The 27,990-nt window shown below is 36.7% G+C and overlaps 2 protein-coding genes across 3 annotated transcripts; one reads left to right on the top strand and one right to left on the bottom strand.

The window, feature by feature from the left end:
- The first annotated feature begins 3,768 nt into the window (after positions 1-3,768).
- Positions 3,769-10,481, top strand: LOC115976366 (aspartokinase 3, chloroplastic-like). 2 transcript variants are annotated; one of them, XM_031097596.1, is made up of 13 exons: positions 3,769-4,198; positions 4,307-4,389; positions 4,487-4,527; positions 5,739-5,893; positions 6,078-6,227; positions 6,386-6,481; positions 6,888-7,004; positions 7,999-8,118; positions 8,198-8,290; positions 8,370-8,486; positions 8,763-8,879; positions 9,538-9,600; positions 10,123-10,481. In XM_031097596.1, exons 1-13 carry the CDS (start codon positions 3,788-3,790, stop codon positions 10,198-10,200), a joined length of 1,641 nt encoding a protein of 546 aa, XP_030953456.1. In that variant the 5' UTR covers positions 3,769-3,787; the 3' UTR covers positions 10,201-10,481. The 2 variants fall into 2 exon arrangements, with proteins under 2 accessions (XP_030953456.1, XP_030953455.1); XM_031097595.1 differs by having other exon boundaries at positions 8,370-8,492.
- Positions 10,482-15,823: 5,342 nt separating this feature from the next.
- On the bottom strand, positions 15,824-17,050 carry LOC115969488. Its single transcript, XM_031089150.1, has one exon. The coding sequence runs from the start codon at positions 17,048-17,050 to the stop codon at positions 15,824-15,826; it is 1,227 nt and encodes a 408-aa protein (XP_030945010.1).
- Positions 17,051-27,990: the final 10,940 nt, after the last annotated feature.

Raw genomic sequence — 27,990 nt, 5'->3', positions numbered from 1 at the left:
GGATATACCTGGCATGTCCTCGTGACTCCATGCGAAGACATCTAGATTCTCTTTAAGGAATTGGACGAGTCTCATCTTCATCTTAGGACTTGTGTCGTCCCTATTTTGGTTGTCTTTGCTGTCTCGCCTTCGACCAACTCCACTATCTCCATGGCTTCCACTTTATCTTCCTCCTTCTCCTCGATCATCCAGGTATGGTTTTCTTTTGCAGCTAACACTGCTTGGTAGCATTTCTTGGCTAATACTTGGTCTCCTTTCACCTCGCCCACACCGTTCTCTATTGGGAACTTTACCTTCAAGCAATAAGTAGACGTGGCTGCCTTCCAGCGGTTAAGAGTGGGTCTCCCAATGATCACATTGTAAGATGAAGGGCAGTCTACCACCAAAAAGTCCAGCTAGCGAGTTAACTGTCTCGGGTAAGTCCCCACTATCACTGTTAGTGTCATTATGCCTTCGGGATACACTCTGTCTCCATGGAAACTGATGAGGGGAGAGTCAAACGGGCATAACCTTCTTGGATCTAGCTTCAGCTGTTGGAAAGCAGAGAGGTAGATGATGTTTGCCAAGCTACCATTATCCATGAGGATTCTCCTGGTATTAAATCCTTCTATCACGAGCATTATGACCAAAGGATCGTCATAAGGTTGCTTCACCCCTCTAGCATCTTCTTCTGAGAAACACGTCTCGGTCTGTCTGTCTTTGTTTAAATGGGGGCATCCTATGGATGTTGTTCACTTGCCTCTGATACGCTTTCTTGTGGGATTTGAATGACTCACCTGTGGATGGGCCATTTGTGATCGTCTTGATCTCCCCGATCACATTTGGTGGGCGCTGGGACGTGCGATCCTTATCATTGGGTGAAAATTCACGCTGGTTCTTGTTATCATCTCTGAATCTATTGGATTCTCCCTTTTTCACATACTTCTGTAGTTTCCCTTTCCGTATATACTCCTTTATCTGTTCTTTTAGGTCCCTGCAATCTTTTGTGTAGTGGCCATGATCCTTGTGGAACTGGTAGTACTTTTTCTTGTCACGGACGTTGGGGGACGAATGTAATGGCCTTGGCCATTTGAGGTAATGCTCATCCTTAATCTGCGCCAAAATATTGTCAACAGACATAACTAAAGGAGTGAATTTACCGTTCGAGGGGTTTTTTCATCTTTCCTTTTACCCCTGGACTTGGTCTGACGATTTGGACGCTTATTTTTTTGTCCTCTACGATCGTCCTCCTTTCTTCCCGTGTCTCCCAGCTTTTCTACGTCTTTTATGGAAACTAATGCATCTTCAACGTTCATGTACTTCTGTGCCTTTAGGAGCATCTTTACCATCGTCTTTAAAGGATTCTTTGCGAGTGAAACCACGAACTCTCTGGACTTCAGCCCTGCCTTAAAGGTCATCAACTCCACCTTGTTGTCAGTTTCGTTTACTTCCAAGGTCTCCCGAGTAAAGCGTTTCACGTACGACCTCAGGGTTTCTTTCTCCCCTTGTCTAATGGTGAGTAAGTGATCTGTTGGCCTCTTAGGGCATTGTCCCCCGATAAAGTGGAGCAAAAAGGCGTTGCTCAACTGCTCGAAGCTGTTGATGGACAAAGTTGGCAACTTTGTGAACCACTCCCTTGCTACTCCCTTGAGAGTGGTGGGGAAGGAATGATACAGTATCTTGTTAAGAGGTTGTTGAAGGCCTAGCGTCGTCTTGAAGGTGTTGAGGTGGTCCTGGGGGTCTTTAAGTCCGTCAAACGGTTCAAGCTGAGGCAACCGAAATTTCGAAGGCACTGGGCATTCCAAGACCACCGTAGTGAAAGGCGAGTCTGTTGCCCTGACAATTCTATCCAGGCTTCGGTCCATTTTCCCCTTAATGGCGTTCCTCAGTTCGTTCATCTCCTTCCTCATCTCTCAAAGAAGATTTGAGTTTTGTTCATCCAGAGTAGTAGGTCCTCGACGATCACCCCTTCTATGGCTATCTCCCTCATCCTTCTGGTTGGCTCTAGACCAGTTCTCCTCCTGTTGAAGCCGTAGCCTCATTTCCTGATTCTGTCTGGTGAGCTCTTTGATGGTGGCCGCAAGAGCCTGGACTTGCTGAGCTAAGGCTACTGAATCCTGGTTGGACTCCATCTAAATGTAGAGGTTGATTGGAAACTACATTTTTGAACCTGAGTACAAAAGAATGTCGTCCCCACAGACGGCGCCAAACTGATGAAGTGCAGATTTGTCAGTTGTTGTAAGTACGTCCAGATGGAGCCGAATGTTCGTCAATGACACCGTGAGAAGGGTAAGATAATTCCCTTAAGGTGGTCACCAGTGTGGTGCTTGCCACAACGTCTCCGATGTCAAAGTCAGTATAAGAAAGCTTTTGGGAAATAACAGAGTATCAAAATAGCTAGTAGTGCTTTTTGGGGTGTCTATGTACCTTGTATTGGAGCTGTGAGGGCTTTATATATGTTCCACAGTCTCTAGTCGTTGTAATAGTTAATATGGCTTTAATGTCTCTCTTGGCAACGTTTCATGCTTAATAATGTAGGCCTTAATGAGGCTTTTAACGGTCTGTACAATTGGTCTTGTAATCGCTTGGGACATTATTGGCTGCATTGAATGGTTTCATTACTTTCGTCAGTGATATGGATATGTGGTTAGTTCGTCGCAAAGAACAGACTCATTGGTCTTGGTGAGGTCATTCAAGGAGGTTGAATTCGTCAGTCCCATCACTTTCAATAGGAAACATAAAAAATTACTGTTAACAAAATTAATTACTTTATCACTTTGCATAAAATATTTTAAAAAATGAGTAATTTTTAGGTACTTTGAGAATAGTGCCCTCTCTTCTCTCATTTATTATAAAATCTATTTATTAAATTCTTGTTAAGATCTATCATTAAAAGGAATTCCATTTCTTCGCACACCGAACTAAGAAATTTCCTTTAAAACTAGCTAAGAGTAATATCTATGTTCTGACAAATCCGACGCGGCTTCTGGTAGCGTGTCAACGACAATGCTCAATTTACAAGTATTGCCACGATTCAATCTGGACCGTCCGTTTCAGCAGAAACCTCGCGAGGGTTTTACCGAGCAAAGTAGTAGTCGTCGAAAAAGAGAAAAACTCCAAAACTCAAATAAATAAATAAAAATAGAAAAGAAAAGAAAAAAAAAGCGCACTATAAATACTAGTATATATATATAACGCCAAAGAGGAAACAACAACACAAAACCCCGTTTTGGCATTCAAACGGTCTTTTACGTTGAAGAGAGGCCGCGCCGCCGGGTTTTTCTTCTGAGTCGCATTTTTCTCACATTCATTCACTTCAGGGCTTCAAACTTCTGCACTCAAATATAAAATAAAGTCGGAGTGAAAACTCTACCAATTTTCTCTTCTTCGAAGCTCTGCGTTTTGAACCAACTCTTGCATTTCTCTCTTCGTAGCTCGGTCTCCAGGTACTAATCATCAATTTTTTTTTTTCTCTGGTTGCATTTTCTTTCATTGAAATATACAGCGCCGTTTAATCTTTTTTTTTATTTGTTTGTTTTTGAATGATTTTGATTGATCATTGGAATTTGCAGATCGAGCTACTGAAGATTGAAGCAACTTTTGTTGAAATTTCTACTTTTGCGGATTCAGATCTTTGAGCTTTGCTTGAATTTTGTACCTATTCGTCGAAACAACCTGTTAGACTTAGATCCATTGCATTAGCCTCATTTCGCTAGTCGAAACAACCTGTTAGACTTAGATCCATTGCATTAGCCTCATTTCGCTACAAATTTTGCGAGATTAAAACTCAGTTTTGAGCTAATCAAGCATGGCGGCTGGTTTGCAATTCAGTGGAGTTAAAACGCTCTGTCCTGTTTCATTGCGAGGAGGAGGATCTTCGTGTTGCTTGCCTGTACGGTCGCAGCGGCTTCATTTCGCTAGTTCAGTAGCTTCAGTGGCCGAATTTTCGAATGCGAGTGCGAGAAGTTGCCTTAGGAGTAGAGTTTTGAGAGTGCGTTGCGACGGAAGGGTTGTGGATGTTCTTGAGAAGGAGGAAACGAAGAATCAAAGTTTCGGCGAAGCGGAGAACCAATTAACGTGTGTCATGAAATTCGGAGGCTCATCCGTGGCCTCTGCAGAGAGAATGAGAGAGGTTGCTGAGCTTATACTCAGCTTCCCCAATGAGAGGCCGGTAATCGTGCTCTCGGCGATGGGAAAGACAACTAACAAACTTTTATTGGTATAAAATTCATTATGATATATACATTTTTAGTGTTCTTGTTACGTTTTCTTTTTGTGTTGAAGGTTCTTTTTTTGTTAATCGAAATTTTCGTTTGTCTCTTATTAGGCCGGAGAAAAGGCCGTTAGTTGCGGTGTTACTAACGCGTCGAGTATTGATGAGTTGAGCTTTATAAAAGAACTGCATCTCAGGCAAGAATGGCTGAGTTTTCTTGCTGTTAATACCATGTATTGTGAAAATGTAAAATCATATGTTAAATGTGTTGTTTCACCTTTTTATCTTATTCAGGACCGTGAAAGAGCTTGGAATAGACAAGTCTACCGTCACACGTGAGTTACTTCCTTGAATGTGAAATCGGCTGTAGTGGCCAGTTTGAACAATTTAGAGTCATATTGTGATATGTAAATCGGGTTATGTGTAATGCCTCTAGTCATGTGATGGTGAAGATTTGCTTTATGCATCCTTGTGTTTTGCTTCTTCATAGGCTGTTACTGTTTGGTTATGTTACTCTATAATTATGTCCTTTTTAATGGTTATGATGTTGATATGCTGTATCTTAAGTGCTTAACCCCTAGGGGTTGGCTCAAGTGGTCATGGTCTTGGGCTTGGTGGTAGTCTCCCTCCAAGTCTAAGGTTTGAATCCTCTTGCGTGCAAACAATTTCTAGGGGCCATGTCTTATTGGCAAAGCCAATGACTTACCTGATCCCTGTGATGTGGGCACATTACATGGGTCTGGGGTTTAACTGGATAAAAAGACATGATGCTCTGGACAGTCTCTGGGGTTCCTTGTGATAAAAAATATTAAGCTGTCTTTTTTTTATGTCAATATGCAGCTAAATCTGAATGTGTCTAGAAGAGTTGTGTTTAACTAAGAAGTTTATTTTAGAGATGGTGCATTTAAAGGAAAGTACGTGTAAATAATATGGATTTGGCAAGTTTTGCTAGTGTCAGTTTCGAGAGTAGCTTGCTTTTTAAGCTGCTTCAAATAGGAAAAAAAAATAAAACTAAAGGCATTAAAAATTAAGGCAAGCTTGGTTAGTTGTCAATTAAGGAATTATATGAGAGAGTATGATTTTGAATAGAATAGAATGATGGAAAAAAAAATACATGTGACTGATCCTAACTAATCTAGTGAGGATCGATAGCCGACCCCAAAAAATATAAGACTAAGGATTGGTTTATTTCTAGTGAGCAGCTGAACAAAGATTGGTTTATTTCTCAAGCTTTGGAACCACAATGTGAACCATAATACCTTGACAAAGAACCTCATATGTACTTGAACAACCTTTAAACTTTAAAGCACAACGTTTGTGTTTGAATATTTCTAGTGAGTAGCTTAAGATTGGTCCAGTTCTTCAATTACTCTTCATATTACGTGTTTCATTTTTTATACAATGAAAGTTTTAGATTTATTGTCAAGGTAGATTAAAGTACTTGTACCAGCAGTATCCTTAGTACATTTGTTGGATTCAGATGATGGTTGATTGTTCTTATTTGTCTCCATACTGATCTGATGTTGTGTCTGAAAAATAAAATCAGCACACTTAGAGGAATTGGAGCAGCTTCTGAAGGGAATTGCTATGATGAAAGAGTTGACTCTTCGGACGAAAGATTATTTGGTTTCGTTTGGGGAGTGCATGTCAACTAGGATATTCGCAGCATATCTGAAGAAAATTGGTGTTAAAGCTCGCCAAGTAAGTAGTTTCCTGTTTACTTATTTTCTCAATGCATTAGCAATTTATTATTCTCTAATGACTGGTACATGAACTTAATAAGTCTTTTTTGAAGAGAATGGTCAGACTTTGATTTGTACTTTTGAGTACCTTTGTAAAACCATTCTTGGTTAGAGTAATTTATATACTTTTTGTTTTGTGGCAGTATGATGCCTTTGAGATTGGTATTATAACCACAGATGACTTCACAAACGCGGACATTTTGGAAGCGACCTATCCAGCTGTTGCAAAGAGGTTACTTGGTGATTGGGATTTTGATCCTGCTATACCAATTGTTACTGGCTTCCTTGGAAAGGTCTTCTACTCACTAACTGCTTTGAAAATCTTATTGGAAGAACTTGGGGGTTTTAGCACCACTAAAAAAATGAGTTTCCCATGATGATTTACAATAGTGCTATAATTTTTATATTCCTGATTGTACTTATCAAAAAAAAAAAAAAAACCTCATTGTAGGGCTGGAGGTCATGTGCAGTTACTACATTGGGTAGGGGTGGTAGCGATTTGACGGCCACAGCCATTGGTAAAGCATTGGGATTGCGAGAGATACAGGTCAGTGCAGATATTTAAGGTTTACATGTAAAAAAATTTCAAGAGATTTGCATATGCATTAGTGATGAGCCTCAAGGCCTTGGCTTCAGATGTTAAATGGATGGGGGGTGGAGTGGAACTGGGGAAGGTATAAGGTTCTTTTCTGGCATTGCATATTAAAATAAATAAATAAATAAAAGAGTTGCAAATGCTGCCTGGACACCAACCTTTATAACAAAAGCATGCAAAGGATATATAGATAGCAGTGAAAATAAATGCATATAGGCTATTATCTTTTTTCTGAAGCACATAAAACAGTCATATTTTAACAACTTCTTTGTAAAATTTGAATGGGATTCTTGTATTTGCATTTGCATAATATCTTATTTTCTTCTATTAAAATAAGTTGAATTTCAATTCTTTACAGGTTTGGAAGGATGTTGATGGTGTTTTAACATGCGACCCTAACATATATCCACGGGCAGAACCTGTACCATATTTGACATTTGATGAGGCTGCAGAACTTGCATATTTTGGTGCTCAAGTAAGATTATCTCATAACCTCTAACCTATTTAAGCTGTGGAATCTGCATTGTTTTTGGCTTTTCTCATTTGGCTCCTAACAGGCCAAAATTAGTCTGCCATATTGTCATGGTGTAAATTTTAACGTACCTCCCTATATTGTGTGCCTTTGGAGTGGTGGTTGTGGGTTAATTTTTTTTTTTTTTTTCAAAAGAAAATATGCGGGAGTTGGGTTTTTTTTTTTTTTTTCACTTTTTTCAGGGGTTGGTGCTGAATTCACCTTCAAATACCCAATGTCGCGTTCTGCAAACACAAGGTTTATACAATATATATTTTGGTAACTTATAAGTATCCAAGAATGTCTTGAATCCATGACCAATTCACCTTAATTTATAAGGTGCCATTAAAGCTATTAACACATTGGCTGCTGTTCGTCAGTTGATGATATATTAATATCTCAGAAAATTTTTACATCCTTTTTTTTTTTTTTTTTTTTTTTTTTTTTTTTTTTAAATCTTTGGGATTATTTATGCATCTTATTCTAACTTAAAGATGGCAATTTTTTTACTCTAACCTGACAAGAGTCCAATCATGGGTGCAAAAGAGTTGACTTACTGTGTTTTGCATGTTATTTCATGGTTTTGACCCTATTCAACTAGTTAAATTGGATTTTGCATGCTCTTAAACTTAAATGAGATCTGAAAAGTTTTGGTTTCTTGTTTCACAGCATGTTTAGTGTTCGTGTAGCATCAGGTTATTTTTGAATTTCTTTGCTCCAATTGCTTGAGAGACTTTGAACAACCTAAAGTTTTTAACTTCATCTTCTGTATCTTATCAAATTTGCACTCTAGCTAAGTTGTTAATAGATCAAGCTGGGTGCATTCATTCAGTTGTGTTGTGAAATAGTATTGTGTTTATTGGACATCTAAAAGATAATCAGAAAATCAGAAACTTTATGGCAAAGATAAACATGATATTTAGAATGTCAGCTTCCCTCTCCTCCCCCCTTTTTGTAGGTCTTGCATCCGCAGTCCATGAGACCTGCTAGAGAAGGTGATATTCCTGTTAGGGTTAAAAACTCTTACAACCCTGAAGCTCCAGGTACTCTTATAACCAGGGCAAGAGATATGAGTAAGGTTTGTAGCAATTGGGTGTTATTACATGTTGTATAGAAGATTCCAACTAGCATTAAATTTTCTTTCTCCAATATTGCAGGCAGTACTAACTAGCATTGTTTTGAAACGGAATATAACTATGTTGGATATTGTTAGCACAAGAATGCTTGGTCAATATGGCTTCCTTGCTAAGGTGAGAAGCTAATGATTGGGTGCTTTTTGGCCTTTTGTTGACTCAAAATCTCATTTTTGCATGGTTTATGTCCATGCAGGTATTCTCAATATTTGAAGATTTGGGCATATCAGTTGATGTTGTAGCTACTAGTGAAGTTAGCATTTCCTTGACATTGGATCCATCAAAGCTTTGGAGCAGAGAGCTGATTCAACAGGCAAGCGTATGATATCTTGTTCCATGTGTACAATTTTTTGTTTAAATTTACGATTGAAATTAGCACATGCTTCAAATTCCAGGCATTTTGTGGTGTTCCTGCAAGTCATTTCTTTCTTGCATAAAGTCAACTACTGTATCTGCTCCATAGAGCATGCCTACCGTACTAAATATACTGTTAATAGTATTTTATTCTACAGAGCAGTTGTGTTCTTTTTGCAACTGCATTTTATTTATTTTATTTTTATCTCATCTCATACTATTATTTTTTGAGCAGGAACTTGACCATGTTGTGGAGGAACTTGAGAAAGTTGCTGTTGTGAACCTTCTTCAGCACAGGTCCATCATTTCTCTCATTGGAAATGTTCAGAGGTCATCACTGATACTAGAGAAGGTGCTGTATACATTTTGCAGATTTAGTTAGAGAATATCTCTTGAATTGTTGTAGAAACTTCTTAAGGTGATTGCAATTGTTGAGTTGTTTTTCTCTAACTGTTGTAAGAGATTTTATGGATTACCTTCTGTCCATAAATTTGTGGAATATAAATCTCTTTGAGAGTTTTTCTCATATACTTTTTCCACTGAATTCTTACAAGAAGTTGAATGCTTTGTAAATAGTGGAAACTTCTGGACATGATTGGAAAAAGCTTTGAGGAAGAATGGAAATTATAGCAAGTTTCTATATTTATACCTATCAGAAAGATAAAAATCTTACAAGTTCCTATGTTCAATTTTGTCAAAGTTTCTCCGTTAAGTTTATCTTTTGAAAAAATAAAAATTAATTCAGTGGAGGAAAATTTTCATATGAAGCCATTGTCTTTACATGGCATTTTCTTTCTATATTTCTGTTGATCTCATTGGTCATTCATGTAGCTTTATTTAACACACATGTTCAGTAGTCAGAATACAAACACACATAATTGCAAATGATTAAACAAGGAATAGTCATTGGCCTTCGTAGCACTGATATCCTGCAAGGCTTAGCCCTTATCTTGCTGTCTCTTTTCACATTGATTTTACGTTACTAACTTACTGGGTGTGTATTATGGCAGGCATTTAGTGTTCTGCGAACAAATGGAGTCAATGTTCAGATGATCTCACAGGGTGCATCTAAGGTCTCTCACAACAGTTTCTTTTTTATTATTTATTATTTTTGCATATATGTTATTTTAGGGTGTTTCATATTTCAGCATCAGAATTAAGCTTCAGTTTCTTAGCACCCTGACAGACAGGCCACCCCTGTTTGGAACTGACGGGGATTTCTCTTTATAAAACTATTGTAATCCAGTGCATCTATAATTTTTTTTTTTCTATTTATTTTCTCTCCCTCTGTCTTTGAACATCATAATTACAGGTTAGATAAAGTTTGAAACCATAACTTTCTTAAATTTTTTCTCTAGCACTACTCAACTTCGACACAAAAAGCACCTTTGGTAATTTAATCAAGGAATTAAATTAGTAAGTGTAGTTTTCTTCTCAGATCTTCCAAATCTCTGGGGTTGGGCCATCTGTTGAATCTCTCTTTGATTGATCAATGGAACTCCAGGTTGAGGAGTTACTCGGAAGGTTGCTGAAAATAATAAGAATTTGTATACATCTGTATCTGCCTCACTGTTTTGTTTTTTTCTGCTGGCCAGGTTAATATTTCGTTGGTTGTAAACGACAATGAAGCAGAGCAATGTGTGAGGGCTCTCCACTCAGCTTTCTTTGAGTGATCTTCTCTATGATAAACGTGGAATGTTAAGAATGGTTATGATCCAACATTATCTCCTCCACATTGGTGTTGTTTGTTCATGTAGTAGTAGTAGTAGTAGTGATTTTCTCACTGTTAACCATTTACCATAATATTTCTCAATATTATCTCTATACCCAAGCTTGGGGAAGGAAGTTTCCCTCTTCTTGTCCAATTAAAGATCTGGCATTGTAGCTATTTTTTTCTTGAACAATGTATTAATATTTTAGTTTCAAGGTTATAGTTAATCATCATTTATGACTCTGAGTAATGAACTATAGCTGAACTAACACTTCTTCTCTCATATGGGATTGAGGTTGAAGTTGTGGGTTCAATATCCACTTCCCTTTCTCCTTGTTTTAATATTTGCTTAACAGTGATTCAAATCCGGATGTAAGTGCTCTAATTTCCCCAGTTAGAGCACCCACATTAAATTAGACTTTAGCTTACCATGTCAACTGTACTCTGAAACCAACCAACCTTTTTATTTTTAATAAAAAAAACTAATATTATGCTCGTGCGATGCACAATTTAATCAAAAATTTGAAAAATTCCCCAAAGAGTATCTTTACAATGTAACTTCATATTGACCCCAAGCATATGCAAAGAAAGCAGGAATGCAGAGGGAACTTACTAGTTTAAGCAAGATCTCATCCTTTTTCGAAATGGGAACTAGAACTTCCAAATGTTGTTGCACCATAATATTTTCTTAAAGCTAAAGATGTACTAATATAATGATCATGCTAGTAAAATATTCACAGGTGTATTGGGAGAGAGACCAGGAAATGGAGATAGAGGGTGTAAGAAGATTATGAAAACTGGTTTATAACATATATAACTAAGAAGATGTAAAAGGTCACATGAAAATATGGGATGGAACACAGCTCAAGATACAACAAGTTAAGAAATATTATTAGATTCAACAGTTTTTTTACATTAGACATAAGAGACACATCTTACTACAAGGGCTTTCTTTTCTCTCTTCACTCTCTCTTGCCTCTTCAGAGTTGCAAGGACTCTATTTATAGACCACAAAGTTTAGAGATAATGTACATTATACATTTCAGAAGAAAGTAAGGGCCTAAGCCATGGATTTACAAGTGGCAAAAAAAGTAAGGCTTGGCTGGAGATGTATCTTCTTCCAGATAGAGCTCTGCAATGATAATAATTGTGGATGTCAGGATAAGGTTCACATGCATCAGGAGTAGAGGTCCTGGCTGGAGCTGATGAACAAGTGTCATATCATGTAGGGGACCTGTTTGCATGGGTGAGGTTACTTAGATATGCTTCTGACAAAGGAGTAGATATGTGACTGTTGAGGATAAGAGTGCTACGTTTGAAGACGTTTGTGGGACCTTTTTTTTATTATTATTTTTTTTTATGTGTTAGAAATGTCTAGTCCCCATCCATCTCTTCCTTGGAACCATTCTTCATCAACATCAGCATAGACATCTGGATCATGGTTATGGTAGTAGGGATCATCATATCCCATAAGAGGATTGGGCATTTCCCAATGGTCTATTCTTAAGCACAATCTGATCGCACTTTCTTTTCTTCCCCTTGGAAAATTTCAACATCGAATAACTTTATAAAAGGGCTCAATTTGTTTTCAAAGTGAAAGACTGACATTAATATGCCGAACCAACATTATTATAAAAGGGCTCAATGTTTTTATTTTTTATTATCGATATCATGTATGTATTCTTTCTACGTATCTATTTAATGACGTGTTCTCATTAAACGAAAAAAAAAAAAAAAAAAGACTAATTACGAAAGAGCTGTAGGAATTAGGATTCAGGAATGTTAATCCACACTAATATAAAAAACTGATAAATAGCCGGAGTAGTGCTTAACAGAAAACTTGACCCAGCCCATAAAATTATGGATAAAACACAACACATGCTGCAAGTGCATCGTATAGACTAATACTGGTATACTCAAACACAACCATGCTGCAAGCGCATATATACTAATACTGGTATACTCTTTTTTTGAGAAAGTAATACTGGTATACTCAATTTGACATCTATGCAAGTGTAGCTAGAATTAAAATTTAAAAAGAAAAAAAATTCAAATAATGCAATTATGTCTTCAAAAGTTTGTTGTACAAAGTCATGTTATAAGACCATCCAAGCCATTGCCTTTATCAAAAGGCCACAAAAATTTCTTGGTGGAAAATTATCAGAATAATTAGTGACTACAATATGAATGAATTGATTATTTGATGTATCACATTTATTTACAGTATCATAAATTAATTTACTTGATTTATGCAATGTTCAGCTACAGAATTGACAAGAGGACAGAACCTGAAGAGTGGAAACTAACTTTCTATAATACATTAGAGACTCAAGAAACTCTGTTCAGAACCTTGCTGAAACAATTTATTCCTTACTAGGACTAAAGGCACATTTTTCTTCTAGCTGGGTCAAATCAGTTTGTGATATATAAGAAACTCACCATCTGAAGGACCATCCATTAACTTGAAATCAGCAAACTTTATAAGACAAGTGATTCTGGTAACAAAGATGATGATTTGGAAAGTACAATCTCTTTTTTTTTTTTTTTGGGTGAAAATATGCTTCATTACAAACTAAGCAGCAGCAATAACATCAGAACAGACCCTATTAAAAAACATCCCATTGAGGTCATCCTCAACAACATCAATTAAGTCCACAGGCGGACTATCAAAGGTAGAAAAATCAGCATCTAGACAATAGCTCATTCTAGCAAGGCTATCCGCACACCTGTTCGCCTGACGGAAGCAATGCTTAATACAAAACTGTGGAATGCGAGAAATCAAAAGCTTGCAATCATCCAATAGAGGCGATATGACATTATTCACATAGGAAGGATTTCCTAAGGCATCCACAATAGACTTGGCATCAAGTTCAACTTCAAGAGCATTAATGTTGAGATTGTTGCATAAAAGAAGACCCTCCCTTAAACCCCACAGTTCAGTGGCAAAATTGTTTGTCATGCCAATACTCCTACTAAAACCCATAACCCACCTACCTGCATCATCCCTAATCACCCCTCCACAACTGGCCAAACCTGTGTTACCACAACAGGAGCCATCTGTGTTGAGCTTCCACCAGCCTTGAATCGGCTTCTCCCATCTAATCCTCTTCAAAACATTACGGGACAGCAGCCTTGGAGAGGAAAGGCAATGAAAAAATTCTACAGGTTGGTTTACAATCACCAAATCTAGCTTCGGGTTCCTACTTTTGCCATTGAAGACCACATTGTTTCTACTCTTCCAGACATTCCACACGGCAAAAGGAAAAACAACATTCCAAGGAGGTTGAGTAGCACCTAAACTGTGCTTAAATTTACTATTTAACATCAGCCAATCTTGGAGGTTGCTACTCCAAAAGACTTGATTAGAGGGTAAAACCCCCAATTGATTCCACAGGCATCTTAAAAGAGGGCAGTCTCTCAGGGCATGTAAAATGCTTTCAGCTCCTTCCTGGCATAAAGGGCAAGTAGTATCATGACTAACACCCCTCCTCTCAAGGAAAACTTTAATTCCAATGCTGTTATGGGCGTACTTCCAAAGAAAGGTTCTAATCCTTGGAAGAGTATTCACTTTCCGAATCCAACGAGCCGTGAAAGGATCTATATATTCATCCCCCATTGCAATCCTATAAGCACTCTTCAAATCAAAGGTGCCTTTAGGAGACCTCGACCAAGCCAACTTATCAACACCTCTACTTAACAACGTCACAGGGGTTGCTTGAATAAGCCTTTTAACCTCAACAGGAATTTCAAAGGGAATCTTCCCCCAATCCCAACCCGTGTCTATCATAAAGTCTTTAACTTCTAGCTGGCTAGCCTCCCTCGTGATAGGACCCTGAATCAAACCTCTAAGAGAACCCCCATTTGTCCAATTGCTTTGCCACACATTAAGCCCACTATCCCTACCAACCATCCACCTGCTACACTTATTGAAAGTGTCCATACCTTTTTTCATTACAGCCCAAATGTGAGAACAAGGAAGCCTATTAGCATTGGTAGCAACTCTTCTTCTCGGATTACAATATTTCAGATTCAAAACTCTAGCCCAAGGGGCCTCCTTTTCAGTATGGAATCTCCAATTAAGCTTAGAAAGGAGAGCTATATTCTTCCCCTTTGCTGATTGCAACCTAAGCCCCCCTTCCTCCTTAGATTTTATCACCTTATCCCAACCAACTCAATGAATCTTCTTGGCTGCCTCAGATGAACCCCACAGGAAATTTCGATTCACTTTATCTAACCCATCCAAAATTCTACCAAGCAACAGGTTATATTGCATAACATACGAAGGAACAACAGCCAAAGAGGCTTGAATGAGAACATTCTACCCTGCCAAAGAGAGCATGTTGGCCTTCCAACCCGAAAGTTTTTGTTTCACTCTATCAAGGATGAAATTGTACTCCTGAGATGAAGAGCCAGGATGCTTTAGAGGAAAGCCAAGATACTCCTAAGAATGGAGTGGAAGCAAACCCAAGAATGTCACAAAGAGATTCCCTTATGTCTCGGTCTACATTTGGAGGGAAATACACCCTCGACTTAGCTTCACACACTGATTGCCCAGATAAATCACAAAAATCATCAAGAACATCTCTAATGGCGGAGCAATTTATCCAGTCTGCTTTAGCAAACAAGATGAGGTCATCCGCAAAGAAGAGATGAGAGAATTCAGGACCACTTTGAGAGGTTTTAACTGGCTGCCATGTCTTCATATTGCACTTCTCTTCTATTAGCTGGCCAAGAAAATCCATGCAAATGATGAAAAGATATGGGGAGAGCGGGTCACCCTGCCTTATCCCTCTAGAAGGAAGAATTGGATCCAAAGCTTCCCCATTAAACAATATGGAAGTGGAGACCGTCAACACACAACTCATTATAACATCTATGAGCTTTGTGGGAAGGTTAATCCTAATAAGTATGTTTCGAATAAATCCCCACTCAAGCTTGTCATAAGCCTTCTCCAAATCTATCTTCAAGGCCATTTACCCCGTTTTCCCTTTCTTTTTCCCAAGGTAATGAATTATCTCTTGGGCAATGATGACATTGTCAATACCCTTTCTACCCGGGACAAAAGTCGTCTGTAAGGGAGATATAATCTTATCCAAGAAAGGTCTCAGCCTTACCACAATAATCTTGGCCACCACTTTATACACCGTATTACACAGGCTAATAGGTTTGTGATTACCTAATGTCTCAGGACCTTGGATCTTAGGAATCAAAGCAATAAGAGTCTTATTCAGATGCTCAGGCATTTTCCCACTCCTAAAAATCTGCTTAACTTCCTCAATCATAGAATCCCCCACTATCGGCCAAAATTTTTGGAAGAAGCCCGCATGAAGTCCATTCGGACCCAGGGCTTTAAATGGTTTTAATGACAGCAAGGCAGCCTTGATTTTAGTTTCAGTAACCTCTCCACCGATGCTCTCCCTATCCCCATCCGGAAGGCTGACCTGGCACTGGAAAAAACTAGGTTCTTCCCTTGAAACAGTCTCATGAGATGTCGCGTATATCCCATTAAAACCGCTTCTGATAAACTCTTTAATATCATTCTCCTCATGGATCCAATCCCCCACTGAATTTTTAATAGCCATGATCTAATTCCTTTTCCTCCTAACCAAAGTTGAAACATGGAAGAAAGCTGTATTGCGATCCCCTTGAACCAACCAATTTACCCGAGACTTTAGAGCCCATAACTCCTTCTCTTGATTGAGAACAAGATCAAGATCCCTAAGGAGATCCACTTCCAACTTAAGAAGAAAACTAGAAGGTTTAAAAGCAATAGCCTTTTGAATACCATTGATCCTAGCCATCAGAATTTTCTTCCTTGTATAAATATTCCCGAACTGGTTTTTATTCCAATCCACAACATTCCTAGTGAAGCTCTCAACGACCTCTACAAGATTATTTGCACCTCCCCAAGCTTGAGAAACAATATCAGGGAAGGTAGGGTCTAACAACCAGCACGTTTGGAACCTAAACGACCTTTTCTTCCCCCTGCTTACTCCTGGTTGCATCTCTAAAAGAACAGGGCAGTGATCAGAATGGTACCTAGGTAGATGGGTAACTTTAGCATTCGGGTAAAGCAAACACCACTGAGGGTTCACAAAGGACTTATCTATTCTCTGCTGTATCAAAACTTGAATTTCCCTTCTATTGGTCCAAGTGTAACGAGGTCCCGCAAAACCAATGTCTATCATATTACATTTATCTAAACACTCCTTAAACAAAAGAGAGCTGTTCACACTAACCGCTTTACTACCAAATTTATCATCATTTACCAAAGGTTCATTAAAATCCCCTGCTATAACCCAAGGCATATTGTGAAGGTCTGCTACTTTCATAAGGTTATTCCACAAAATATGTCTTTCAGCACACTTAGGACTAGCATACACAGCAGAGAAAAGCCAAATAACATTTGAAATTAGTACCTTAACCGTGAAGTGAATTTCTTGTTCAATACTGGCCAAATGGGCAACGTCAACTCTATCAGAATTCCACAGCACCCATATTCCACCAGCAAACTCAACTGCATCAGAGCGAATAGCTCCATCAAAAGGGAGCCTCTCAGTGATTTGCCTTGCTCTGTTACCCCCAACACGAATTTCCATTACCACCAAAATAGCCGGATTGTGCTTCTGAACCATCTCCCTAACACGCTTTTGAAAAGAGGGCTTTGAAGCACCTCTACAATTCCAAACAATGCTATTCATAAGGACTTTAAGAGCTGGGACTTGACAAACCTCATTGGGAAGACCCACCATCGCCTCTCCCTTCCAAATCCATCTAATCCGCACCATGAGCTGCACAGCCCCCACTCCCATCACTTAAGGAGCCATGATCAGATCGAGCTACCTGTAATCCATCTCCATTGCCGGAACAATCACCAGGACAGCCCAGCATGCCGTCGTTATAGCCAGCCAGCCCTCCGTCCATGCCTTGATCTTCATGATGCCCAAACCCATACTCCCAGTTCAGGTTGCTCGCCTCACGGCCACTCCGATCACCAGAATTTACTCCGGAGCTTCCTTTTCAAACCTGACCCATCTTGGACACAGCGATGGCAGCGAAGAGGAAATCTCCATCAGGCGACGACGCATTAAGGTGCACCACAGTGACCTTACTCAGCTTAGCCCCTGCGATGGCACCGGCTTGCCCCATCTTGTGTGAGGGCGAGCGATCCTTTATGTTTTCTTCCCCAGCGGCATCGATCGAAATCTTGTATCCAGCCCTTGCACGTGCCTCAACCTTTATGCCTTTAACTGAACTAGCCTTATGGGCTTTATCACTTTTAGGAGCTTTAGTTTTCATACCTGCATTATGGGCCGAACCAACTTGGGCTTCTTTCCCAATTCTATGTAAAACTTGCTCCACTTGGGCTTTCTCCAGAATCCTTAAGGGAGACAATTTTCTTTTTGTCTCCCTGTTAAGCCCGTTGGAGCCATCAATCTTCTCCACACCAACCCAATTCCTCCTATTATCTACCTGATGACCGTTACTCCTCTACTCTAAAGAAAGACCGTGGTCAGGTAAGGACCCACCGCTCCTTTGAAATTTTGTCTCTTTCTTTCTATGTGCCACGACCACCCAAGGTCCATACGATCCCTCATGCACGTCCTCTCGCACGGCATCGTCCTTTCCATGTGGTCCCATATTTACCTCAGCATTGTCAGCATCATGCACAACGTTTGTGCTTGCACCTCTATCACTTGCACCTCCCACCTCCGCTTCCTCACACGGCGGCATCGGCCTAATAACAAATGGACAAAGCTCTCTTCTATGGCCCATTCTTCCACACTCAAAGCATAAGTTATGGATACCCTCATATGTAACGGTCTGTTGAAGTTTACCTATCATCACCGTAGTGATAAGCGGCTTATACACATCAACTTGGATACACAACCTTGCAAACTTGCCTCTTCATTCAGTCGCCGTAAAGGTATCAATCCTTAACACATTGCCAATAGCCTTCCCGATGTGTTGGAGAGCCTTAGCATTGTAGTACTCAATAGGTAACCCACTAAGTCTTATCCAAACTGCAATGGAAGACACCTTGGCTGATTCGGGCTTGAAATCTGGTTCCCATGGTCTAACCGAAAGGAAGTGGTCTCCTAAAAACCAAGGACCTTTCTTCAATACATTCTCAACATCCTCTTTCAATGAAAACCTTATGAGAAAGAAGCCATGTTCAAGGTCTACAACATCCAAACGCCCTGCTGGCTTCCACAGAGATAATAGTCTAGCTTGGAAAAAATTTAATCCAACATTTCTACCGTATACTTTCACAATCAAAGCTCTCACCCATGGTCTTCGGATCTCTTGTTTAAACTCCTTCGAGAACTTCACAGCTACCATACCTTGCCTAAGCATTTCCGCTTCATCATCCGACTCAGCATCGTCATCCATGAACTCCTCAAAACAGAATGCCTGTGTGTATGCACCTGGTATTTTACCCATAAGTTTATCTCTGAATGAAGCATTTTGGCTGCTAGAACCCCCAGCGAAGCTAGGAGATGAAGACCCCGAGCTTTGGCCTTCACAAAATCCGGCATGGTTCACATTTTTAACTTTTTTATTGCTGCGGGCAAGTTCCGCTTGTTCCGAGAGAGAGAGAGAGAGAGAGAGCGTTCCATTAGTTGATTTTATTTCAATTTTTGACTAGCACAGTAACAAGCAGGTTAGCCTCGTATAAAGCTGCTCATACCACTTCAATTTTTAGCTGGAAAATTAATATTAAATCCTTTCTTTTCATGTACGCAGATGTATCCCAGTGTGTGCACCTGCAGATGCATGTGAAAATTTTACCATCTCTCAAACTACACTTCATGTTAATGCCCATAAATTTTCTTGTCCCATGAACAGATGAACTTACTGCCTTAACTTCCAAGATAGATCAACTGAATATTCATTTCAGAAACGGCAGGTACTCAATGAGTTTCTAGACTTGAAAGGTTAGTCATCTTCAACTAAAACTATTAACAATATTCTAGATTGAAGATATGTAAATGTTTTTTTTTTTTTTTTTTTTTTTTTTTTTTTTTTTTTTTTTTTTTTTTTTACTGTTAAATGGTCTAGGAAGGGTATACATCTTCCAAATTGTAAAGTGGTTTCCCTCGGAGAAGTAGGGTACATAATAGGTCTAAGTTTTAATAGTAGATTAAAGATTTCGTTGAATAATAGGTTGCATTCAACCTGAAAAATTTTTGTAACTTCTTTTCTGGAAACACCAATATATAGCAGTAATATTTTCACCATATTTTCCACTGCAGGGAACATTCGAGAGTATTTTGTCATATTAGACCCAATAGGAGTAAATTTTGGCCATTTATTTATGCTTGTTGTAGCTTTGGATTCAAGGCAAGCATGGCTAATATACACAAAGTAGGCTAATATATCTCTAATATAGATAAAGAAAGGACCTTCGGTATATCCCACACTTCTATGGCATATAAAGCTTCTCTCCAGCCCAATCATTCGTCATTGTTGCTATTCTCCTCCCAACATATCTCTTTCTCCTTTTGACTTTTTCCTACCATCTAGTCTGATCAAGAAACCAGAAAAATACCTTTTTGGCCAATAATATGTAGCAGGAATGATTTAATAAAGTATGAGCATTATGCATTTAACACATTTTTTATGATGCTAGAAGTTGCATATTTAAAGTTGGTAGTTGTTGTTGTTGGCCTTTCATTACTAAATTCTAAATTCTTCAAAACTTTAAGGGTAAAATCCAAATTCTAAATTCTTCAAAACTTTAAGGGTAAAATCCAAATTTTAAATGTTTAAGGTGTAAAATTCAAATATTCCAAACTTTAAGGTATAATTTGCAATTTATCTTAACATTTTTGTTTTCCCTAAGAAAAAGGCAATCAAAGTGGATAAGAACACGAATCAAACCCCCAGCAGAGACATCGCTCCACCAAAATAAGCATGTCCCGAAACCTTTTAGCACAAAAAGAAAAAAAGGGACCAATTAAGAGATATAAGGCACTAATTACTCGGAATAGCTCTTAAAATTAGAAAATAATACCAATTTCCAAGACAACAACAATGATCCACCAATATAATGTGCTTTCTTTAAAGATTTTAACAATCTATCATCCATTCTACCAAGCAAATTTCTCTTTTCCATCGACTCTATAGCTAGTAACATACATTTAAGCCCAACTCACCCAAAACCTAAATGATCACACTTTTACTCCGTAAACTCGATTCTTAATATCCACGGTCAGAGTCTCCATGAAGCAAAAAAAATCCAACCATGAGTGAAATCACTTAACTTCCATGTAATTTGCATTAGCAGAACTTGAGATTCCATTTTGCCACTGCTGCGCATGGAAACAAAATTTATTATATGTGGGTGATAGTCGTGTTCATGACAATTAATTGACTAGTTTAATTTGATTAAAAATTAAAATAACTCTATGGCACAAACGGTCAGTTAACCTAATTTTGGTTGGAAAATTATTATAAGATCGAGACATGCATCATGCACAATATAGCTCTAGCTTCTAGGCAATGCGTCAAATGCACTTAGCCTAAATAAATATATCAAGCAAATTTTTTTTAGAGAGTTAATATATCAAGTAATTTAGAGAGGAAAGGGAAAAAAAACACTCGTACATCAATGCCAACATAGAAAGCGAACCATTTTATTCAATTTGTTTTAAGGAAAGAATAAAACCATTTATATGCGAAAGAAGGGACAAATTTTAGGTTTAGTTTCTTAATTTACCATTCATTATATGTTATATAAAGATAGATTAAATCGTATATAAGTGTCAACATTTCTAATTATTTTCAAATATTAGATTATATATCTATTTAATGAGACCTATTATATAAGCAACTGCAAAAAATTAATTCTTGAAAATTACTTTAAGTTGTACAAACCATTTTCCTTCAAGTTACTTTTGAGAACATAAGAAACCCATGAAATAAATAAGTAGATGTACATGGTCAAACTATCATAATTATCAAACAAAAACTAAAATACTCAAAACCCAAAAAGAAACACATTTTTATTTCTTCTCGCATAAGAGTATTTTACTTAATTTGTATGTACCTAAACTAACAAAATAGTTTTGTTTTTCGCTTAAAAACACACACACACACACTATATTCATATCACAAACTCCACTAAAAAAATTATGGTAATTTTTAAGATAAAATAGTTTAATTTCAGGGAGTTGGGCATGTAATTCATAGATGTTGCACAATTCTTGAGAATAAATTTATTTTTCTTATGTTTTATATAAATCAAAAGACACAATAGTTTGGTTTTAGGGACTTGAGCATGTATATGACAGTTAATCACTTTTTTTATTTTTTCATAAAAAATTTCTTAAAATAGTTTACTAATATATACCTTAAGGACACATGCTAGTAAAATTTATGTATAATTCATACCTACTTAGCCCTTGCATATAGCCCTTGCATATAGGGGTGAAGCTTTCCTCAAAAGGACAAGCCCCTCGAAACCAAGCATCAGGAGGAGTGCTTCCAAGGTCAACAAATTCAAGAGCTTTGCTTTTGATATCATAAAAATACCATTTTTTAAGTGTGAAGCTTGAAAATACTAGTATTTTCCCTAACTTGAGGCATGATACAATCTCTGGATATAAGTCATAAGCATCAACTCGTTGAAAATCCTCAAAAAGGACTCTAAATCGAAATACCCATTGATGATTCTCAAACATGGTATACATCTCTAAACATTCCTCAGGGAATGGGACGAAGTCAACCAAACACAACCTCCCTTCATATTCTGCCAGACACTTTGAAGAGTATACATCTCCTAGTTTTGGAGGTAGACTGATTATTTGGAATGTTTCTTCACTGACATCAAATGCTGTAATATGAAGATATTTCCCAAGAGAATGATTATTCATCCAATATAAAGTGCCATTAAAATAGATTGTTGAGTCAAAAAAAAGCGTAGGAAGTTGGAATGTCAACGATCCTCCATGAATTCGAATGACCCACCGTTATTATTGCAGCCTTCAATTCAGAAATTCTCTGCCCACTTCCACGATTATCTTGGAAGATGTTCAGGACTTTATATTGCTTTGTTAAAGGACAATATCCAAATCCAATTAACTTAAAATTCCTCCAAGTATCAGGAGGACTGGGATAACAAACTGGTAGGGTAACAAACTCTCTGGTAGTGGGATTACATACATGAAAATCGTGACCATCGCTCAAGCAGATCAAACCGTTCAAGGAATATATACTGCCGATTTTGAAAAAGCTTGGGTGGATTGTAGATCTAGATATCTCTTTTGTAATCAAAGTCTTAAAACCACCTCCTATTTGTAAGGAACGTATTTGAAAGGAAATCGTATCATCAGAAATACGATGGGTGTTCAAGCAGATGATCCCACGAGATGTTTCCCTTAAGCGCTTTAAGTGTAAAGCTCCAAAGTCGCTGATTAACACAGACCATGCCTTACAAACGCACTTCAATCTGAACACACAATCCAGTGGAAGCAGTGAGAATATACAGAGGATGATTTCATATGGGAGAGAATCATAACTTCTGCTTCCTTCCAGTTCCATCGTTCTTGTTCTTCTTCTTTTTGGCTCTCGGCTTGCTCCCAAACGTGAAACACAGTAATATACTAATGTCATAATGTGTAATAGTCGTATATATACCAAAAGAAAACAAAAAAAATTAGGGTTACAAGAGAGGGGGGCTCAAGCCCAACACACATCACTGACAAAAATAAGAAAAATTGTTAGTCTTTCTCGTATATTGTAGGTACTTACTCCTTGATTATTAATTTAGGGCCGTAAACGAGCTGAGCTTTGTCGAGTAGTGAATGTTCAAGTTCTACTCGATACAAAAAGTAGAATGTTCAAATTTGGCTTGAGCTTGATACGAGCCTACAAATAATGTTCAAGCTTGAACTTTTTGTAAAGTATAAATGCTTGAGCTCGGCTTGACTTGGCTTGATTTATTAGTCAAGCCAAGCTCGAACTCAATATCAAGCCCAAACTCAAGCTCAATATCATGTTTTTGAGCTTGAGATCCAACACAAGTATATTATCAAGCCTACATCAAGTTTATTATCTAGGCTATTTGGTTTGGATGAGCAGTCTCAACTTATAAGTTTTAGAAGGATATGAGTTTAATTACTTGTCAAGCTCATATAAATTTTATTACCAAACAAAAAAATAAGCCTAAGCTCAACTTGTTTTATTACTTTTATATCGAGTCTTGGCGTTCACAAGTTTGTTCATGAACAATATTTTTTACTCGGGCTTAGCTTGTTTATTAAACAAGTTTAAAACTAAAGCTTAAGCTTGACTTGTTTATAAACAAACAAACATGAACGAGTTTTTTATCGAGCCAAACACGAGCTATTTATGAATGGCTTGATTCATTTACAGCCCTAATTATTATCATGACTAGAATCAGGAACATTATTTCTTGTCCTTGATTTTAAGTTTTTAACCTAATCAAGCGCTCTTGGGATTCTTATAGGTGATTCTGACTTTTTTTTTTTTTGGTTGGTTGTGAGTACCTAAAGTTGGAAGGAAAATGAAAATGGAAGGATAAAAGATTAAAACAAAAAAATTTATTTAGAAGTGGAAAATTGGAGGGACAAAAAAAAAAATTTTTGTTTGGTTGAGAAGAAAATTGGGAGAAAAGAAAAATGAATTTGTATAAATTTACTAATATGCATTTATAAAAAAATGATGCAAAAAAAAAAAAAAGAGGCAAACAACACCAAAAAAAAAAAAAAAAATGGCATCCATTGTTTTAAAAGGAAAATCATGCAAAAAAAAAAAAAAACCAATCAACATGTAGGAGGAGGGGTGGATTAGTCATTTGACCACAACTATTTTTCTCTCCTCTATTTTCTTCCCAAATTGGAGAGAGAGAATTTTGGTGGATCTGAGAAGAAAACACCCAAGCCTCACCAATTTTCCCTCCTCTTTTCTCTCCAACCAAACACCCACATAAACCATTTTCTCTCTACTTTTATCTTCCTCTTTTTCATTGCCCTTAAAATCTCCCCAACCAAACAAATTCTTAAGTCTTAAAACTCATTCATATCCTATGCAAACATGCAAATCTGTTTTTTGGCGTGCTTATGTTTGTAATGGTGAAATCCAACACATCCCACAGTCTCACTTTAAATCTTTGCTACTTTGAGTGGGACCTTCTCCAATTCTCCTACTATTTCCAATGTTTAATTAAAAAGATTTAGTTATGATTACTAATCAAGAGTTGATCTGGTCACAGGCCTAGAATATTTTGAATTAGATTACCAAATACCAACAAACAATACCAAAGCGAATGAAAATTTAAAAGAAACTTGAGTTTTTTCAAGTTCATTTTGGGGTAAAATAATATTTTGCTCTCTAAAATTTATCAAAAGCTTGTTTTCGTTCCTAAACTTTAAAAAGTTATTTTTCATCCTTAAACTTTGTAAATAGTTTTTATTTTTTATTTATTTATTTATTTTTTTATAATAGCTTAGAGACACAAATAAGGATTAAAAAATTAATTTTTTTTCAATAATTTAGGGATAAAAAAGATATTTTTTAAAATTGAAGGACAAAAAGTAAAATATTTTCAATAGTTTAGAGATAAAAGACAAGCTTTTCAATAATTTAGGGACTACGAACTTCTTAAAGTTTAGGGATGAAAAAAAAAAAGTTTTGGTAAAGTTTAAGGACCAAAATAGTATTTCATCATTCATTTTATTTATTCTCTCTAAAAATATTATCATTTTATTTATTTTTCTCATGTGCTTTTATTTTTATTTTTAATATTGAGGTGTTAATGTGGCATTATTTTTTTAAGAAAAGAAAAACTAATGTTTAGGAAAAAAAAAATAAATGTTACTCAAAAAAAAGGAAAAAAAAAAAAAAAGATGGAAGGAAAGAGAGGGGCAAATGGGTAAATTTATATCTAAGCCCCTATCTTTCCCCAATTTCCTCCCCAAATCGGTGAGGCTCTAAAATCACCCCAAATGTTGGCTTCGAGAAGAAAACTCTTGGCCCCATTAAAATCTCTCTCGTTTTCTCCCCTCAACTAAACATGCCCCCGTACCATTTTTTCCTTACGTTTTTCTCACCTATTTTTCATCCCCTAATTTTCCCTAACCAAATGCACTGTTAGTTTATGGATAAGCAATTGTTTTGTTAGGTATCCCGATTAATTCAAATATAATCCATAAAGTTAACTCCCATTTAATTGAGATTAATAAGATTTTTTTTTTTTTTTTTTTGGTTTGTTTTTATTTATTTATTTTATTGAGAGGACCTTAAGTGGAGTTACTTTTGTGTTGGCGAGTGATAAAGGATAAGATACTACCAATGTTATTACACAATATATTTAACAATTTTTTAAAGTATGTATACACATCATGACATCATAAGTCGAAATTACTCTACTTTCTCTCATCTAATCTATGAAAAATTTGGTATTATCGATTCTACCAAAAAATGTTATAAAATTGACCAATAATTAATATGATTAGTATCACGATAATAATCTAATAAACAAATTTCTTGATTTTTTGTTTATCTGTTTTATATTTATATAATATGGTATATTTTATAGTATCACTTTTTATATGAATATTTGATAACATACTAAAATTTACCCCATTATCCGCATTTGAAGCTAGACCTCACGGTAAATGAGGGCTTCTCTTGACAGTACTGCGTGTGCTCTCTCCTACACTTTCGTAAAAAAGCAAAACAAGTCAAGCACAATGTACTTTTACTTAAAAATCATGGCTGCTTCACTTCCTCACAATTATCTCCATTCTCATCCTAACTTAGCATGAACAGCGAGGAAAGGAATAGAAAAGCATGAAAATAATATTTTATAATATTTATTTCCTTTCCGTGGGAGCTTTAATGAAATGAATGAAAAGTCCATTTTTTTTGGGAGTTTAAAGCAGTAATGAATGAAATGGGAAGAAGCGAACACTAATAAGTATTGTTATTTAAAATATTAGGTAAAAGTAATTGTTTAACAAAAATATAGTGATATATAAAAAACAAAAAAAAAAAGAAAAACAAAAATATAATGATAATCCTAAAAAAAAATTGTTATTTTTGCTTCCAATCACGCTGCTAATCAATAGAAGAAGCTAAAGGCTTTTCAACCTTGTACTCTGCGTAGGTGTTGCACCATAAGTTTGAGTCTGCCTTGTCATGTTTTAGTGCTCCTTTTGACTTTCTGGAAGTGCAAAATTACGATAATTCTAAATTATCTATCGGAGTTACAGCTATTTCAGGAGATGTCCCTTATGCATCAATATGACAATAGACTGTGGCCAAAGCAATGTGGCTTGTTCTTAAAGAATATAGAGTCACTTTTTATGAACATGAACTCCAATTAAGCATCAAAAGTAATTATCTTTTCTCATTTACAAGGGCCTCTGATAGTTGCTAATTGCAATTTTTTCTTTTCAGTTTAATATTACTCGAACAAGTTATATAATGTGGATGGGAACAGATTTTAAGTATCAGTATGTGCACACATGGTTTCCACAGATGGACAAACTCATTCATTATGTCAACAAGGTGACTGATTGTTAAAACTGCAAAGATGGTTTCAGATTGTTTTTCCATCATCATCATAATCTTATGCCTTTCAAGTCTCTACGAAGTCCTTAAATTGAGGATTGTTTGACAGACTCATTGTTTAAGTAATAATCTCTGTGATTAATATGCATGTCTCATGTCTATTAAAGAAAGGAAAATTAGATGATAAGATACTCATTCGAACTAAAATGTATTGTATTTCTAATAAAGGCTGCTGGTAATAATTTATGGAATAATGTTGGCAATCTACTAAAAGGTGAGTGTTAAATTACTAATTCTCCCAAAAGAAAAATGGTGAATTTAATTACTTAACCGTAATTCTAACCTTCCCCCTCCTCACACGTGGGCTTAAACTTCCCCTTAATAAGTGGGGGTCCAACACGTAAGATTTTTAACATTTTAAATGAGAGATAGAATAAAGAAAGGGATTGAATTCTAGATTTCCTACTCTAATGCCATGTTAAATTAGCAATTCTCTCAAAGATTTAAACTTTTAGAAAATGATGAGTTTAATTACCTAACCATAACCATAATTCTAACAGTAAGAATTGAGGAAGCATTGATTTGTTACTTGGTTGGAAAATTCAAATGTGATTTAGGTTGAATCTGAAGAATAAATGGCAGGTACAGAGGTTTGACCTAGTTGAAATACTTTATATTGTATTATATTCATATTAAAATATAGAATTATAGCATTTGGGATATGCCATTGCACTCAATTTTGGCCTGTATTATGTCAGTCTTAAACTTATTAGGATTGATAAAATGTGCAGGATATAATCTTAAAAGCTGTGCCAGAATTTTCATTTTATATGTCCCATTTCTTTACACATAATTATTGAGGTTCGGCCATAAGGGTTTAAAGTTAATTAAACTTGTTATAGTCCTGCTAAATGAGTTAATAGTTCCATCTCATGAATACATGCCATTCCAAAATAAGTTTTAGTTTTTACATGTATCTTCCTTCTTCTTCTCTCTCTCTCTCTCTCTCTCTCTCTCTCATGTTGAATTTTTCTTGTGTCAGTAAATTTTGCCTCATCATTTCACATCCTTCTTTTTATTTTCTGTTTTTATTTTTATTTTTATTTTTATTTTTTGGGTTCTAATTGGCTTTCTAGAATGGGCGTGTCGATGCTCTATACTCTACCCCATCCATATATACTGATGCAAAGTATCTACAGATGATTCCTAG

This window comes from Quercus lobata, chromosome 2 (assembly GCF_001633185.2).
Source record: "Quercus lobata isolate SW786 chromosome 2, ValleyOak3.0 Primary Assembly, whole genome shotgun sequence".
In the NCBI taxonomy this organism is placed as follows: domain Eukaryota; kingdom Viridiplantae; phylum Streptophyta; class Magnoliopsida; order Fagales; family Fagaceae; genus Quercus; species Quercus lobata.
This window is presented reverse-complemented; position numbering and strand designations above follow the sequence as displayed.

Coding starts and splice junctions, on each gene's coding strand:
- LOC115976366 (XM_031097595.1), top strand. CDS start 3,788: ATGGCGGCTGGTTTGCAATTCAGTGGAGTTAAAACGCTCTGTCCTGTT. Junction 5,894..6,077: donor TTGGTGTTAAAGCTCGCCAA/GTAAGTAGTTTC, acceptor GTTTTGTGGCAG/TATGATGCCTTTGAGATTGG. Junction 8,119..8,197: donor GGGCAAGAGATATGAGTAAG/GTTTGTAGCAAT, acceptor CCAATATTGCAG/GCAGTACTAACTAGCATTGT.
- LOC115969488 (XM_031089150.1), bottom strand. CDS start 17,050: ATGGGAGTGGGGGCTGTGCAGCTCATGGTGCGGATTAGATGGATTTGG.